Raw genomic sequence first — 19018 nt, 5'->3', positions numbered from 1 at the left:
CTCTGTGTGACTCACATGTCACAACTGTGGACTCCTTCCCCTACCTGGGAACCATCATCAACCAGGACCTCAAGTGGGAGTTGAACATAAACTCTCTAGTTCAACCTACCAAAGGCTATGATGGTGCACCTCTACACCTCCAGTGTTGTCTATACTCACCTCCTCCATCACCATTTGGTACCCTGCTGCCACTGGCAAAGACAAGAGCAGAATGCAGTGTCATTTGCTCTGCCAAGGAGGTTATAGGCCACGTCTTCAGGATCTGTACACTTCCAGGACCCTGAAGTGGGCAGTAAAGATTGTGGCTGACCCCGTTATACTGGACGTTCTTAATTGTTACTTTATGTATTTTGGGAAATTTTCATTACAATATTCCGGATTGTATTTTGAAAAGATGGGTCTAATAACCGACATCCAGATATTTTTCAGGCTGAGCAAAGTTATGTGTCCGTGTAGGTGCGTGCGCCTGTTTGGGAAGCTCACAGAAACGGTGACATCCAGCTCAAATCTGAAAGGGAGTAAAGCCTGTGTTTATTCTATTAATAAAATGTAGCTTAATCTGGCCAAAGAATAACCTTTTGTTTCATAAATAAATAAATAAATAAATATCAGATCTCTCCAACTGCACCGAATGTGCAGTTAAAAAAGAACCATCCGTTACCCATATCATCATGATATCACAATCAGAATTAATACTAATCGACTGGGTGCGGAGATCTCAATCAGAGAAAATCTTGTCCCAGGTTAATGGGTTTATGTTTATTCACATTTATTTGAAGCAATGGTTTCTGGGGACGCTTGTTCTGATCCGCGCATCTCTATTACCTGGCAATAAACATTCTGATTCTGATTCCCAGATAAAGTATGTGACGTAGTGAGTGGGCGGGGTCTCATGTTCTACTTCACTTCCATTCATCAGTGTGTTTGAGTAAAGTACAGAAGAGTCCTTCTTCTGAGACCGACACTCCAGCAGAGCACAAGCAAGGTGAGATTAACGATGAATTTCTTATAAAACAAGGGCACTGTAGCACAGAGTTAAACTAGTCTATGAAGTGTAAAATAATCTGTAGTGAGGTTCAAGTACCGGTATGGAAAGTGGGTTAAAGTGCACGGCTCAGAGCAAAGCCAATCATATAGTCTGTCCTACAAGCCTGACATGCATGCATAACATGTTTAACACCGACATCATGCTATAATAATAATAATAATAATAATAATAATAATAATAATAGTAATAATAATAGTTAACTATGTAGTCAAGGAAATGGCATAGGTGAATGTCAGTTGCTCCAGTTGTGCCACCTTTCTGATGATTAATTTACTGCATTTCCATCAGTTTGTTGTGGGATTACAGATTACAGCTCCTGCAGGCGTTGACATTGGCATTGTTTTGTCAACATGGCTACAGGCGCACCGGCGTTATGTTGCACAACAGGGTCAGTAAAGGTGCCCGGCTTGATTCCAAACAGAGGTCATTTGCAAATCATGTTATAGATGTATATTACACTTCCACGTATTCAGGTATTCTGAGAAAATATCGAGTCCCCATTAACTTTCAAAGCCACCGCAGTTATAACAGGGTTGCAGTCTAACGCCAGTCCCCTGTCTTTGCCTTTGAACGTGTACTTTTTGTTACAGCTATAAAAACACGTGTGTCGCATGAACATCGAGAGGTTTTTTTATTCTAACTTGGAGTCAAAGTTTCTAACAAAAATGTTTTAATATTTATATAAACGTGCGTTGTTGTGAATGACGCGTATTTGTGCAGCACTTTCTATTTTGGAGAACCCACATGATCAGACCGTACTGAGCTCGAGTGGTTTCCTCTTGCTGCAACGCGGCGAACTTTCGCCTAGTTTCCAGTGGCACCGGCATGCCACGTGACCCAGGAACACACACACACACACACACACACACACACACACACACACACAGGGGGAGGAGGGGTAGGGGTTTAGGGTGAAACATGTGCCTTTACTAGCACCGCCGTCTTCCTCCGTCCTTCATACGACTTCTGATGCCTTTGCGTTTCATGCCAATGACATATCATTGACTGTGTAACTAAACAGGAGCATTGTACACATGCTAGGTGCCTGAATTTCACTCCACAGTGCAAACCAAAACCAAAAAGGGTACACTGCACACACCGTGTATATTAAACAGAGTAATATTTCCCTTTGTTAAATAAATTCAAACAAAGACCCGTGTGTACCATGTGCACAGGCAGCTTGTGTTTTTTTCACATCACAGAGAGCTACCAGTTTCCTTGGTCACAGTATCTCAAGACAACTTAAAACATCATCGAGTTTAAAAGTTATGCACACTATTATATTAGACTAATACCATTGTTTAATATCCTTAGTTAGTTTTAGCTTTTAGAGTCTCCATATTACTAAATTATTAGACTGCTTCATTTTGTACTTAGTTTTTTTCATTATTGCTGTGACACAAATTATGATAACTCCCTGCTGAAAAATCACTTTGGCCTGAGCAGCTGGCAAAACACAGACACAGCTGGTCAAAGGGGTAGAAGAAACCAGTTTCTGAATTACTGCTACTAATGCACCAAAGGCAATTAGAAAATCAAACAATTACAGGTTTATACAAGCAATAAGGAAGCTAGAAAACCACTTGACAGCATGGTCTGTGCTTTAGCAGCTGGTTGCTCAAGTTGGATATTTCATAAGGCGTGACAGAAAAGTTCTTTAAGCCAATAAAATAGTGGTTTAATCATTATGGATTTTTACAGATTAATGGGTTATGAGGCTTAAGCATTTACTTGGGTAGGAGGGATAGGGTTCTGTTCATCATGATATTTTATTTGGGCAAAAGGCATAATTCGATCAGAAAATATGTGGACAAGTCGTCACAGAAGAAACAGAGCTACTAGTAAGTTGTGTATATAAAAATCATTGCACGTACAGCAAGTAAGGCTCAAGAAGGTGTTGAAGTTGAGCAATGCAATCACCTCTCTCTTAGATAAGATGCAGGTTCTTAATATGTTACTCACTACACAGACTATAAATAGGTATTTATTAACATACATGGCACAATTTCCAAGTCACTGTATTATTTGACAGCACAAATATTAACTTTTGTCCTTTATTATAGCTTTTAAATTTATTCTGAGAAATGAGGACTATATTTCTATAATGTCTAGAAATAGGCAAGAAACAAAAGTCCACTCCATCCCCTGCAAGAGCTCAGTAAGGCTGTTGGTCATAAAACATTTAGTTTATGCCTATTATGAGAAATACACCATACTTGATCAAATCTGTAGGATTCTAGCTATATCTATAATAAGCTATAGACTATAGACTAATTTATCGATAGTGACTTTTGTAAAAGCACTTTTGTGGATTGCTCTGGATAAATATCATCTGCCTAATGCCCGTAAATATAAATGTATGGTGCACACTCCATATCAGCTAGGCCTAAGATTAAGCAGAATTTAAAATATTATTTTTAATATGTAGACATTGAAGAGACTTATTTATCACTAAAAATGTTTGGTATCTTTTGTATCACTGCTTTGTAGAGGTTTTCTCCAATGGAAGAATCTTCAGGATAGAAATTGTTGCAAACTCTAGTTTCTCTGTAACATGACAAGCAGTAATTTGTGGCTTGTTTGGTCCAAGGGAGAGGGGGAAAATGGAGAGGCCTTTTTTTTCATATAAACATTTTTTTAAATGTTTATAGATGTCATAAAGTCATAAATAGATCTAATCTTATCCTAGCTGTTGGACTACCAATCACAAGGTTGTCAGTTTAAATCCCAGGTCCACTGGGCCCCTGAGCAAGGCCTTTAACCCTCAATTGCTCAGTTGTATAAAATGAGAAAAATTAGTCGCTCTGAATAAGGGGGTCTGCCAAATGCTGTAAACGAAAAAGAAATTTGTCTCTTTTCAATGAGACAAAACTGCTAAAATGTACATATGTGTAGGTACACACCTAAAACACTTTGGGAAATGTTATTACTGGAAACTGCTAAAGTGAATCTGCTTTGCATCAAACCACACCCCATCAGCCTGACAGTGATTGTTTCCCTGTTAAAAACCATGCCTATGCCATTCTATGTCCTGAAATAGGAATTCTGTCCATGCAGTGTCAGGGTCTTGGGTGGTACTGTAATTGGCAGGAAACGTGTTCACATATGTCATAGAGCAGCTAAAATACACGAAACGTAAGGAGCTACAGCCACTCAGAAGAGACAGAGTAAGAACATATGAAAGTGTATAGAGGGTGAAGGAGCCAGAGGTTACACTATAAGAGGGAAATAATGTATTTAGTTGTGATAATTTTATTTTAGTGGACAGGTTAAGCGTTTATATGTTTGCACTTTTATGGGAAAATAGTAAATGATACAGTAGCTGATTGTTAATGCTATGCATTTGTATAGCCAGTAAAGTTAACAACGCAGCTGGAAAATAGTATGCATTAAAGTATGCATATGTAAAGTATAATCATTTTGTTACTGTGACAATATAAGAGGATATTGTATTTAGGTATGATAGGCTTTTTATTTTTGGGTAGTATAAGGATTTATGTTTTTGCATTTCAAACTCAAGAACAAATTAGTTTCTACTTCATTAAAATTGTAACTATCACTAAAAGCAATGTACTGATGCTGATGCTAATTGTTTCATTTTACAGATCGTGATTTTCAAATCACAGGATGAGTAAGCAAAAGTCTTATCAATATGTGTAAGTGAATTAATTGCAGATGCTTTCTTTATCTCAGATAGTGAGTTTTCGGCAGCAGCATGGCAGAAGCTCACCAGGCGGTGGCCTTTCAGTTCACTGTTACTCCAGATGGCATTGACCTGCAACTGTGTCATGAAGCCTTACGGCAGATCTATCTTTCTGCCTTACACTCCTGGAAAAAGAGGTTCATTAGGTTCAAGGTATTTTCAAAAAAGATTCTCCTCTGATAAAAGGGAATGTTGGATTACAATGCTTATTGCTTTATTTGACCTATTAGGAACGGCCAGAATTTTATAGCCAATTGATATTATCATGGCATTAAATCAACCATTACATTTGTTTTGAGGGGAAATTGTGATACTATTATGGCTGTAAGTAATGTTCATGATCATGTCTTTCCACAGAATGGTATTATGACTGGAGTTTATCCTGGAAGTCCTACTGGGCTCCTAGGTGTGGTTGGGGGTTATTTGATTTTCACAAAGTATGCTAATATAGATCCAAGTTTAGGAGTCGTCGCTAAACTGGCCCCTCATTTGCCAGTCTGGTGAGTAATTGAAATACACTCATTGGTCATAATGTGTATAACTCGTAGTTATTTATGACTGGGCATCAACATGTATTAACGTCATATGTATTGCATGTAGAGCTGTAACTAAGCCCATCTTAGCTGTCCATTTACTGAACAGTTGCTCAGTAAAACATCATCAGATTAGTAAGGACAGAGCACTGCTGAATGAGTAGGAAACACGTAAAGATTTCTTAACAGAGGATAAAAAAAAACCCATCTAATTGATTTGGTAACATCCAGAGATGATTGCTTAAAATCTCTAATGACACTCATCTGTTAAAAATTGTACAAAATATGACTAAACAGATGCTCCTGTATGATGAACTAGCTATGTAGCTTTGCTTGGTTAATTTAAAATGGTGGGAATTTCACATAACTCCTGTTTTAAATAGATGCCTGCTCTAAATACAAATTTAATTGTATTTAATTAAATTAATTGTAACCAGTTGATTTTTCTGTCTGACAGCTTATGAGCAGGTATAAATACTGTGGGTGCATTCAGACCTTGAAAGGGTTTGAGCTTATTGGTTCTGCATGTGTTATTGTTCAGTTTGTAGTTTGTTAGCACTGAATACATAGCACTGATTTTTATATGGAATACATATGGAATAGGTAAAAGCTACCCAGAACATCTCAAGAAATTCTGAAAGAAAAAAGAAAAAAGTTGATTTTGGAGCTACATTAAAAACGACATTTGTATTACTGCTTGAGGGAGCAAGTTTTAAATTTCACCATTTATATGTTTATACTCTTAGAGATCATGAATTTTGTGTATCTTTGTGGATATTGAGAGTTTCACTAATTGCTAGGATGGAACATGAGAGCAAGCAGGTAAAAGCTTGACAATGTTCAGATAGAGAAGGGACTGTTCTGCTTTGATGACCTAAACACATTTCCTTTACAAAACAAAGTAAAACCCAAAGGCTCATCCTGTTTATATATGTATTAAATAAGCGCTATGAAGATAGAAATCTTGAGATGAATTGTGCTATTATGTGAAATTAAAAAGGATCAAAGCTTTCTCCCTGTAAGCAGTCTCAAAAGGTCGATCACCACCTGCAGGTCTGAAACTGTGGAGAGACCTCATGTGTAAACAGTCCTGTTTCTCTGCAGTAAATACATAACAGAGGACACCCAGCAAATCGTTGGTGGAATGCTGGTTGGGACAGGAGTTTGGACCGCCATCATCTTTTTTATGAGGAACATGCTGAAATCTCTGCTGTCCTGGCATGGCTGGATGTACAATCGCCATGGGACCATGTCCATAAGAACCAAAATTTGGCTAGTGAGTTCATTTAGCCTCACTCACTAAGTGCTTTAACAAAACAATTTTGTGTCCACTGAACATGTTTTTCTAGTGTTGTGACCTTGCTCTTGAAACACTTGCATGTAGTGTGCATCTGGAAAAGCTATGTACTGTATTTGTCCTTCAGAACTTGTTTTATGGCATGTTGTATTTCCATTCCAATTGTTTAATGCCTGTTATCACTGCAGGCACTGGTGAAATTGTTCTCTGGACCTAAGCCAATGCTGTATAGTTTCCAGAGCTCATTGCCACGGCTACCGGTGCCCCCTGTGGAGCACACAGTGAAAAGAGTGAGTCTTGACATTTCTTATGCCAGAAACAGTTTAAAACAGTACAGAAAGAGTGTGAGTGTATTATTAGATATCAGTAAGTAAAACATTGTTTCCTTATATTGTACTTATTACTCTTTACTTACTCTTTATTATTACTTATTAAAGTAAGTTAAGACTTAAGCTTCTCTAGGTGATCTGGTCCAAAACACATTGAAGCTTCAGCACATTGTTCCATCAGAAAAGTTACTAGAATTAAAAGATTTTTCTATATATCTCTTTTTGTTTAGTACCTTGAATCAGTGCGTCCTCTAATGGATGATGAACAGTACAAACGTATGGAAGCACTGGCAAAGGACTTTCAGAGCAACTTGGGGCCCAAACTCCAGTGGTACCTGAAGCTCAAGGCCTTTTGGGCCTCAAATTATGTAAGTTGTCACTAACTTGCAATGGCTACTTTTGAGCTTAGTGTGATATGACATTGAATTCCTGTTTAGATCCTGTTATTAATGTGTTATGGCAGGTCAGTGACTGGTGGGAGGATTATGTTTACCTGAGGGGACGTGGACCCATCATGGTCAACAGCAACTACTATGCAATGGTAAACATTGTAGTTTTTCCCTTGAATACAGTTTACCTATTTTGTGTAAACAGTCTTACAGTCTAATGGCAGCATATGAGAAAGAGAGAGATAGAGAGAGAGAGGTTTCATCATTGCTCCTTAGGGCCTCATTACTATATCCATGACACTGTTGTTTACAGTTGATTTTAGTAGGCCTATTTTCAGCATGGTTAGTAAGTTTGTCTTCTCTCTAGTGGTATAATTTAGGTTTGTTTATAAGCTTATATAAACTATAGAGTTTGAAAATATACAGTGGGATCCAAAACGTCTGAAGCCAACAGTGGAAATGCTTGTATTAGTCATACTTTTTTAATATAACATAACATTTGTCATTACAAATTATATTAGCAAAATCGAGTGAAAAATAGAACCTTAGAGTTATATCTGTCTGTCTGTCCATCCATCATCCGTAGCGCTTCTACACAGGGTCATGGGGAACCTGGAGCCTATCCGGGATACTAGGGTACAAGTCAGGGATCTTAGAGATATATATAAATGAATATTATAACTTCTTTGTTATGCCCCCCTTGTGCTAATGACAAAGGCATGGACTACACAAGCTTGTGTAAAACATGATGATCTGTGTTCGGACAAATCCATCAGACAGTTGTTAGAACACAGGTTTCAAAGCGTCTCAAGGAGTTTTCTAAATTTAAATACTTGACCTTGAGGCCGGTCTTTACATTGTTTTAAATCAGATAAAAATATATTTTATGAATGTAAATGTGTATGCATCTAATATGTAAATTGTCTGAAATTAACATTAGATTTTGGCTAGTTGTTCTGTTTTCACACTGGCAGACAACAAATTCACAGGTAGCTATTCATTTCTTGTAGTAGGATGTTTGGGCCAGCTGACAGATAAATATAATGTCTTATCAGATATGAGTGATGAATGAGAAAAGGTGAGGTGGAAGAGAATAGCAGCAGTTGTGAGGCTACAAGAGACAAAAATTAAACATCTGGTGCTTTGTCTTTAAAATAAAGGACAGGCTAATACAAACATAAATAAACAAATTTGGCATGTAATTGCTTCAAAATAAATGAGCAGAATAATGGATTTTCTTAATGTACACCTGCAGGACTTTCTGTACGTATTCCCTACTCATTTGCAAGTTGCCAGAGCAGGGAATGCCATCCACTCCATCATGCTTTACAGGAGGAAACTGGACCGTGCTCAGATCAAACCTGTGAGTCTTTTATTAAACTCACTTCCTTGTCACACAGACCTTTTAAGCAGTACTTAGTTAGAACCTAGAGATCTTATCTACTTCACACACATACTGCTTGCTAAATAGTGAATAGAGAACTCTGGATAGTTCCACATTTTTACAGTTACAGTATCTGTTATTTTGCAGAACTAAATTCTTGTTAATAGAATGCATAGGCTCCGATCAGGAACTTAGTTCCTTAACGTCCAAAGGTAGTATTAAGTTAGCTATCATAAAGCATGTTATTGAGTAAGTATTATGAAGCATTCATTATTTACAGCGAATGCAGCTCACAGTACATGTTTGTAGTTATACAGTGAGGATTTTGAGGTGTAGCACAAGTATGAAACTTACTTGACTAAATTATGTCATTCTTGTTCAACAAAACTCTTTCTCTGCCTTCCTCATTTTTTTTATACTGTCTCTTCTTTACCTTCTCTGTCAATCACAGTCTTTATTCTTTTCCTGTATCTATCTCTATCTCATTCTGTATTCTCTCACCCTCTACAGTATATCTCTCTTTCACATTCAGTCACCCTTGCTTTGTCTGTTACTCTTATCATTCTCTCTCTTTTATTTATCTATCATTCTCCTAATCACTCTCTCTTCTCTCTTTGCTCTTTACACTCTGTACGTCTTTGTACATCTCTCTCTCTCTCTCTCTCTCTCTCTCTCTCTCTCTCTCTCTCTCTCTCTCTCTCTCTCTCTCTCTCTCTCCTCTCCTCTCCTCTCCACCCCTCAGACTTTCTTCACTATTCACTATCCTTGAATGTGCATGATTATTAAAAAGCCCTCCCCTAAACAGTGCTCTGTTTTGTTCCTTGCTATTGGATGCTATAAACATGCACAGGTTTACTTGCTGGAGAACAGAGTGCCGTTGTGTTCGGCACAGTGGGAGCGGATGTTTAACACGTCTCGCATCCCAGGCCTGGAGACAGGTAAGAATTAGGGCCATCTACCACCAGTGCTTAAAATCCCCTCTAACAGACCGACCGATAACATGCCACCTCTTGTCACTAGCAGTAAGCACATTTTAGTATTTGGCAATTGCGTTTGTACTCGTAAGAGATATGCATTCTTTTATTTGTCTACATAGAAGAATAACATCCTCCTTTTAAAATGAAAGACATGCTGTGATTCATAGTCTTGAAATTCTAACAAATTTGTAAGAAAGTGACAAAGTGTCATGCTGGTGACTTGAGGCTACGTCTCCATAATCCTGAATGCGCTTCTCATTTCCTCCCACGTGAACCTCGATCCTCCAGCCATTTTCCTCTATTATTTTTTCCTTTTATTTTAATCACTTATCCTTTCATTCTCTCCAAGTGGCTCTGTGGTTGAGCTGGGCTTTGGGCTTTCCTCTGTGCCATATGTTAGTGTCTAACTCTCCCTCTTGCTTTACAGCTCATGGTTCAGAACACTATTCCTATGTGCTCATCACAGTATGAACGTATGTTCAACACAACTCGAGTCCCAGGTGTAGAAGAAGGTAGAGCTCTCTTCTGTCCTTAGCTTGTGCCTCTTAATTTCCAGTCTGAAATAATCTGCCATTTCATCAAACAGTGCATGTGGGTCTGGATTATAATGCATGTACCTGTACTGCTGTGATCTTGTGATCCATGTGTGTTTAATCTGTGGGTGATTTTCTTCCAGTATTGGAAGTTGAGTTGAGTCATGAGTTTAGGGAATGTGGGAATGTAGAATTTGATACAAATGAATCATGAATTGATATAATTGGGTTCGTGTAATTTGCCGTAGTTTAGGACCTATGACAATTAAAATACTGTTTAAAATACTGTTCTAAAATGTTCATAATTTGAAGTGATTAATATTAGTGGAAGACAAGCAGACGTTTTACAAAAGCAGGATGCAGGCATGATGATTCTTTTAATGTTTTTACTACTGCTAAAGGAAATCCTCGGGTTTCTTTTAGCCTGTTTTTTCTTTTTCTTTTAATGAACATCACCTAACCATTAAATTGAACTTGAATCGGCTTAAACTAATACTTGCATGAAATATATTAACACACTTGCTGCTGAACAATTGACAGAGTTGCTATAAATTAGATGTTAATATTAATTTGCCAATTATTAAATGTTATCTTAAATATAAAATGATTTTAATGCACAAACCAGATCATTATTATTTTATACTGTATGTGTGTAGCTGAACTCTGACAAACAAATGAAGACAAAACTTTAAGCTTGACTTTGACAAAGATCATGTTGGTTAAGGAGGAATTATGAAAGTCATAGAAGTAAAAACAGTCACCTTGGTGTGATTTCTTCACACTGTAAATGGCAGGCTTTGATTATTGTTGAATAGCTACATTGAGATGGACCCAAGTCTAATCGATTAAGAATATACACTCTATTTCTCACATAATAAAACAATATAAAATATCTAAAATTGAAAATATATAATTTAACAACATTCTCAAATTATTAAAAAAAGTTATAATAAACCTCGTCCATATGTTTCACATTCAAACTTAAACACTTGTCACGTTCCAATAACGTATAGTAGTTTTCTAGTCATTTTAAATTGCAGTAGTTAAATGCAGTCCTTTCCTTTGGTAGTTAATAAGTGTATTTGATGCTGGATTCACACTGCTTTAAGAACTCCACACTGATCCATATATCTCCGCATGCAGATTTCATCAAGCACGTGAACGAGAGCAAGCACATTGTGGTTTACCACAAGGGACGCTTTTTCAAGGTGTGGATGTTTTACGATGGCCGTTTGCTGTTGCCCAGGGAGATTGAGCAACAGATGGAGAGGATTCTGGCAGATACCTCCATGCCTCAGCCTGGAGAGGAGAGGCTGGCTGCACTTACCGCAGGAGACAGGTGAGGCAGGCACGCATGATGATGGCTACTGGTTCTCATCATTGTTTTGCTTAAATATAGAAGCTATTTTATGTTATTATTAAGCAAGATTAATGGATATTGTATCAAAGCAGTTTTACAGGAATATAAAAATTCCGAATAAAAATGAAGTTTAAAATTTTAATTTATTCTTAATGAGCAAGTCAAAGGCAACAGTGGAAACATAAAACTGAGAGTGTGATTGAATATTTTCCTTCCTATGGTCAGTGGAATTATGTAACCAGCTTTTGAGTAACTTAAAAGTATAGTAGTAGTAGTAGTAGTAGTAGTAGTAGTAGCCTTTATTGTCACTGGTCACAGGTACCAGCGAAATAAGCCATCAACCTGCCCATACATACAATACATACAATATGACAAGGGAGGGACAGGACAGGAAGACAGGGGATTGAAAAGAAATACAGCATAACATGAGGGAAGGGAGGAGAAAAAAAACACAACCCCCAGACTATGCTCCGGTGGGGAGTACAGTGTGGGAACAGGAAAAAAACACCTCAGACTGGCGGTACAAAGCGGCGAAGGCGTGGGATGGGGGTGGGGGGTGAGTGCATATCTTTATATGTGTGTGTGTGTGTATGTATGTAAGTGTAGGCCTGGAGAGTCGTTGCTCCCGGCATCAAATCTTGGTGCCTCAGTCCGCAAGATTGTCATAGCGATACACAGCAAATTGCCATGGAGACAACCTTGATTAGGTCCCAAAGAGAGTCAACAATCAGCAGGTGTCTGTAGAAGTGGAGGAAGGAACGCAAGAGCATCTCGCTGCAGTGCTCTTCCAGGGGAATTGTTGTTCCAACAGCGGCCTTGGCCGAGGCCAGTGCTGGTTGAGGGGAGCCGAAAGCAGATAAGATTGGGATTGTTTGGTCTTGGGGCGAGTAGACGCATTCCAATTTACATGACTACTCTCTTAGTCCATTCTCGTCTCCATATCGATCCATTTTTCTTTACAAAGCAGTGAGCTTCTCCGTGATGTTAACCAAAACAGTATCCAAAGCAGTGAGCTTCATTGTGATGTTATCCATATTGCTGTTATTAGTCCTTGTTATTATCAGTGCTGACCGCTCTGCCCACTGCATCGATCATGACGGGCAGCTTTGTGAGATTTTGTACAGCTGTTACCGTTTTCTGATTCTCTCGATAACCCAGGGCAATGCCTAATCCAATCAGCAGAACTCCTGTTATCATGGATCCGAATAGGTAGATATCTTCAATGTCCTCCACGGAAAAACGTCCCGGCAGGGCAGTCAGGTTCCCCCGAACCCAAGCTTCTCGTCAATTGCGTTGAGAGACCAGTTTATCAAATCCATGATATTTTAGTTTGGAGAGCAGTGCGAAGAGAGTCTCTCAAAGTATAAGACAGTAGACGAGACGAAAGAAGCAAAGCAGGGAAAGTAGAGGGGAGGAGAGGGAGAGAAAATGCGACCGCCTTCGTTGAGAGCCAGAGAGAGAAGCATGAACATCAGCATAATTTCTGAATTAATTATAGATTTACCATAAAATAACTTCTTGCTGAAGCCATTAAATGTTCAGTGATGTGCGCAAGACCGACCATGGCAACATCAAATCAAAGACACCACCATGTTCTTCAAGTTTTTCTCTATTTACAGCAGACCTGTGTATGTTGTGTCCACGTGTTGCAGTGCGCATCTCCAAGTGATGACACTAAAGGGTTGTCATTTATGTATTTTTATTACGAATATAATAATTTTCTTGCTTTCTCTTTCTTTCAGAGTCCCATGGGCAAAGGCACGCACTGAGTTTTTCAGCACAGGGAAGAACAGGAAGTCTCTGGACACAGTGGAGAGAGCTGCATTCTTTGTCACGCTGGACGACACAGAGCAGTGTTACGAGCCTGATAACCCTGTGCAGTCCCTGGACAGCTATGCTAAATCTCTGCTTCATGGAAAATGCTACGACAGGTTGGGATATCACTAAATTCTCATCAAGAAGTGATTTTTTTGTCCTAATGTTGTTATTGAGACTCAAGTCTGAAGAGTGGGTGTTGTAGATGAAGATGAAATGCAAATATAATGTCTTTTCCTCTGCAGATGGTTTGACAAGTCCTTTAACCTGATCGTATTTAAGAATGGCACAATGGGTCTGAATGCTGAGCATACCTGGGCTGATGCCCCCATTGTGGGCCACCTGTGGGAGGTGACTTTCATAATCACCCTTAGACAAATTTTATGTGTTATTCCAGGCTGATAGACTGATATATGATATTATATGATATTATATTATATTATATTATATTATACTGTATTATATTATAGAGAATGAATGGTATTAAGTCAATGTTATATGGTTTAATGGGCAATGTTTGGCATTAATGTAAGATTTTCTGTCCTCACATTGCACATGAAAGATTTGATTTGTCTTTATTTTTTAAATCAATCTTTTCACAGTATATTGTGCTTATAGCATTAGCATTATAGTCAGCACTGAGATTTATTTGCATCAGCATTTCCACATACTTTAATGTTAGTAATTCTGATTAATTAGCCTACAAAATATCATTTTACCATCAGCTCAATACATGCTTGTGGTACAGTGGGATTATGCAGCATGTGCTGAGGTGTTAGTTAGCAATGTAAAATGTTATAAATTGTAAATAAGGAATTTTATTGTTCTTTGAAACAAAAGGTTTAGGTTTGTTAACCTACAACTACAAAAAAAAAGAAAAAACAGCGATTTGTTGAAACATGTTATCATCAACATTCAGATAGAATAGAAACAACGTTAAATGTTAAAAAATTAAAAGAAATAGTGATTCATCTAGTTGATTAATGGTTGGTGTGTATATTTGTCTGCAGCATGTGTTGTCTATGGATCCTATAACGCTTGGCTACACTGAAGATGGCCATTGCCGCGGCAAACCACATCCCAGTCTCCCTGGACCCCTGCGCCTCCAGTGGGATATTCCAGAGGAGGTATATAGCACCTCACTTTTCAGCACCTGTATATGTTTTTATTTTAACTATTAATATTTCAACTCTAGAACTTTCATTCTCATGATTAAGTTAATTTACTCCTGACATTCAGACAAGATAAATGTGCTTATTTGCATTCTTTCTTTAACTGCTTGTTCTGTCTAGTTATTCAGACAGGGTGGGTCATTTGTTTAGGTATTTTGTTTATCTCCTGTTCTCTTCTCTCCAGTGTCAGTCTGTGATCAGCAGCTCTCTGAAAGTGGCTAATGCCTTAGCAGATGATGTAGACATGCACATCTTCCCCTTCAAAAACTTTGGCAAAGGTTTAATCAAGAAGTGTAAGACCAGCCCAGACGGCTTTATTCAGATCGCACTCCAGCTCGCTCACTTCCGGGTAACAACATTAACCTCTATTCGTAGCACTCTCGGTTCAGATTCTGTACGTCAAGTGACATGATCTTTCCTTACCTCAGGATAAGAAAAAGTTCTGCCTGACATATGAGGCCTCTATGACGCGACTGTTCCGTGAAGGCCGCACTGAAACCGTTCGCTCCTGCACCATGCAGACTTGTGATTTTGTTCGTACCATGATGGATGAAAAACAGACGGTAAGACCAACCGCTCATCCTTTCATTGTTATATACATTTTTATTAATGTTATATTTATAATTGTGCTGCTTCCTTGATGGTAGAGGATGATGCTGACAAACTGTGAACAATTAAACACCTCACCATCCACTTTAATAGGAACATCTGTATACCTGCTCATTCTCAGAATTATCAGTCAGTCATGTGGCGACAGTTCAACACATTCAGTGATCAGCTGGTCTTTCTCCAAAATATTTTTTTTTGTCTTCCTGCCAGCTTAAACAAATCTAACCATGCACTGTCCCATTGCACCAATTAACACCAATCTTTCGTCATTCGTTATTACACTGTAGTAAGTGTGTGTTATTCTTTCTGTATAAAACACTTATTCTCTTCATTCAGAGAGAGGAGAAGTTGCGACTACTGAAGCTGGCAGCAGAAAAGCACCAGGAACTCTATAGAATGGCCATGACTGGCAAAGGCATCGATCGCCATATTTTCTGCCTCTATGTGGTGTCCAAGTACCTGGGAGATGACTCAGCCTTCCTCAAAGAGGTGAGAGCCCATGGCCATGAACCTTCTATAAACAGGCAATTATACTGCTGATGTTAGATAGTTTACAAGACAAAATGATAGAAATGCTACAAAGCACATTGTCTTCAAACACATAGACTGAAATAGTTCTTGTCCTTTGTATGTGCGTAGGTGCTGTCTGAGCCCTGGAGACTGTCCACTAGTCAAACTCCACTACAGCAGATCGAGCTCTTTGATTTGAAGAAGCACCCAGAGTATGTCACCAGTGGAGGTGGCTTTGGCCCGGTATGTCCACATGCACATAGCAGTAGATTACAACTAAGTACATTTCAATCTGGTATTTGGAAGGATAAGTTCCAGTTCTTACAACATAGAGGTTAAAACATTTTATTTAAAGATCTTCTAACTAAATATCTATAAAATATAAATATAAATATATATAATTAATATACAGAGGGTAACATTTAAAAAGACCTATCTTCTACTTCCAACACAACATCTTTAAAGTGAGTTTTCTGAACCCATGGTATATTGCAAACAAAGCAGAAGTGCCAGCATTTATGGTGTAGAATCTTTTATCGTTCAATATTTATTCAGCAAATATGAATAAAGTTCACTTATCAGAAAAGCAAATTCATGTTTTGCTCGTGGTAATGGTTATATTATGCTTTGTGTCGACTTCAATGTAAAACATGATGACATTAAGATCTATGATTTGTGATTTAAGGTTTCTTGACATCCTTTCTTTCAGTGCCACTGTATATTTATTATGTGATTAATGAATAAAAATAGATGATTAATATTCATGACATGATCAACATAAAGTGTTCCGAGTAAAAGCATGCAATTAGACAGCTCCTGTGGGAAATTTGTTGGACTGTTTTCTCATTATAGGTGGCAGATGATGGTTATGGTGTATCGTATATCATTCTTGGAGAAGACCTCATCAACTTTCACATATCTAGCAAGCATTCCAGTCTAGAGACTGTGAGTATTATACTTTTTTATTTGCTGAGTGCATGTTAAATTTGCAGCATTCACTGACTCTCTGTCTTCATAGGACTCTCACCGCTTTGGCAGCCACATAAAGCAGGCCATGCTCGACATCCTTGCTCTCTTCGATTTGGACAAGAAGACTGTCAAGTGAACTGTACTTCTGTCTCCGTGCATAAAAGTTTCAGTGAAATGCTTTGTTTGCTAGAAGATTGTAATTGTATTGTTAGTTTGTAATTTATGATTGATTAACCAAAAAAAGAGAATGATAAATATCATAAATAATGCTAAAGAGGAAGTTTATTCATGTTGTTTTAGGTTTTAAGTTTGTACATTGAAAGGGACTTTGTACATTGAAAGGGACAATGGAGTGCTGCATCTTTTTGTCCTCTATTCAACATTCTGAATTTCTCAGATTGCAGAGCCCACATCTCTTATTTTATATCAAACTTGAATAGCAGTTGCAACTCCAAAACCTTGGGGGGAAACTAACCACTGCATTTATGTGCTGTGTCAATGCAAAGCAAATTCAATGCAATGTTTTTTTTTTTAAGCATTCATTCTACTTGCACTTCTGAACTTGGGTGTTCATGTGGTAATGGCTAGGTGCAGGACAGCCACTAGGGGGTAGCATTAGAGAACTTATGCTATGAGCATTTACTTGAATTAAATTATTTTAAATATATTTAACTGGCATGAGTTTTCTTATGGAAGTAATTTTTTTTTTTCAGTTCCACCGGTTTCAAATTTTTTCAAGAATTCTAAATGGCTCTAGATTTCTATATGTGTTCAATCCAATTCCTGTGAGTCGAATTCATAGGCAATAAAGTGTTTCTGATACCGAATTTTAAATAGTGACTGTAATCTACATCAAGTAGCATTATGTTGCTCTGAATACTAACAGTAAACATATATCTGCTTTGTCAGCCGTTAAAAAACGTCTCCAGGTGTTCTCGTGAGGTTACTGCAGCTCTATTTAGACAAAAGTCTACGAACAACAGATAAAAGAAATATATGTTGTTCAGTCAGAAACCATATGATATTTTATCTATTTAGTCTTTTCTCCATTAAACGGTTATACCCTAGAGTCTCTTCTGATTTGCATTGCTTGATTAGTTGGATTGGAAATTGTGACACTGAAACGTTGTATGTTGTAACTGATGTATTTATAAGATATTCTCTACAGAAGCAGCTGTTATCCAAGAATAATACAAAATGTCACTGTTAAATAAAGAACCTTCCAATATTTTAGAACAACACATTAAGGCTTCCCATTATGGTTAACCATGTTAGAAGAAAAAATGGAGATCACTGGAGGAATTTGCAAATCCTAAATAAATGTCCATTCAAGTCTATTACATCTATATATTTATTCCCAAAACTGAATGTAAATAAATTGCATGCATAAATCTTTTAAATTCTATTTAATATATTGTGTGTAATAATAATGATAATAATAATAATAATAATAAACATTTTGAAGTACATTAGAAAAGAAACGATGATGTTGTTGTAAAGCTTAAAGCTGAAATACATTAAACATTATGGAATAATGTCTCCAGTGTCAGTACAATCAAGATTTCAGGACATTAGTGTAGTTAATTCTTAGTGTTGGAAAATACACATAGTCCATAAAAATCAGCTCTTCATTTGAAGATTTTTTTTATGTGCCTTCTTCACATTTTAATATTTTAAAGCTCATTTAAAGCACATTAATAAGCATGTTCATTTTTATTTTATTTTATTGTTTTTACTGTTTAAACAATCTCATTGATATATAGACTTATGTTTTAAATAAAAATAAAAACAACCTTGTCGTTCACCTTACTTTTTTGTAACCTTTTGCTCTGCCTCCATCTGTGACATGACATTTATTATGCCATGTAAATCCTTAGGGAGCATGTTGTTGTCCTGGTGATTATTTATCACTAACAGTATATCTCAAAGTGAAAGTTTTATTTATTATATTTTTATGTTGTGGAACATTCACCAACCAATGTTAGTTAATTTTTTTTTTACAGTATAACAGCTCGGCCATAACTAGTCGTTCTTTCCCACTCTTTTATTCCACATATTGAAATAAGACAGAGAATGCAGCTTGTCATGTTACTGAGAAACTGGCCTGAAGATTCTCTTAGGTGTTCTCTTACAGCCTTACCTCTTACTGTTACTAGGACTGAAACTGGATGCTAAGTAAATGTATTCTAGCAGTAAAGCTCACCATATCAGCAAATACGGCAGGGACCCAATCCCCGGACACGGAATCTGGCTCTAGGGACGTGGAATGTCACCTCACTGGGGGGGAAGGAGCCTGAGCTGGTGCGGGAGGTTGAGAGATACAGACTAGAGATAGTTGGGCTTGCCTCCACGCACAGCTTGGGCTCTGGAACCCCACTCCTTGAGAGAGG

The 19018-nt window shown here is 37.6% G+C and overlaps 1 protein-coding gene across 2 annotated transcripts; it reads left to right on the top strand.

Moving 5' to 3' along the window:
• The first annotated feature begins 913 nt into the window (after positions 1-913).
• Positions 914-17871, top strand: cpt1ab (carnitine palmitoyltransferase 1Ab (liver)). Of its 2 annotated transcripts, none has more exons than XM_060886367.1 (19): positions 914-985; positions 4742-4904; positions 5109-5251; positions 6389-6560; positions 6770-6871; positions 7141-7278; positions 7374-7451; positions 8555-8662; positions 10088-10172; positions 11337-11532; positions 13296-13484; positions 13614-13719; positions 14379-14495; positions 14725-14889; positions 14969-15103; positions 15486-15638; positions 15789-15902; positions 16512-16604; positions 16678-17871. In XM_060886367.1, exons 2-19 carry the CDS (start codon positions 4764-4766, stop codon positions 16762-16764), a joined length of 2322 nt encoding a protein of 773 aa, XP_060742350.1. In that variant the 5' UTR covers positions 914-985; positions 4742-4763; the 3' UTR covers positions 16765-17871. The 2 variants fall into 2 exon arrangements, with proteins under 2 accessions (XP_060742350.1, XP_060742349.1); XM_060886366.1 differs by lacking the exon at positions 10088-10172 and adding an exon at positions 9534-9621.
• The last annotated feature ends 1147 nt before the right edge of the window (positions 17872-19018 follow it).

This window comes from Tachysurus vachellii, chromosome 14, assembly GCF_030014155.1.
Source record: "Tachysurus vachellii isolate PV-2020 chromosome 14, HZAU_Pvac_v1, whole genome shotgun sequence".
Lineage (NCBI taxonomy): Eukaryota > Metazoa > Chordata > Actinopteri > Siluriformes > Bagridae > Tachysurus > Tachysurus vachellii.
This window is presented reverse-complemented; position numbering and strand designations above follow the sequence as displayed.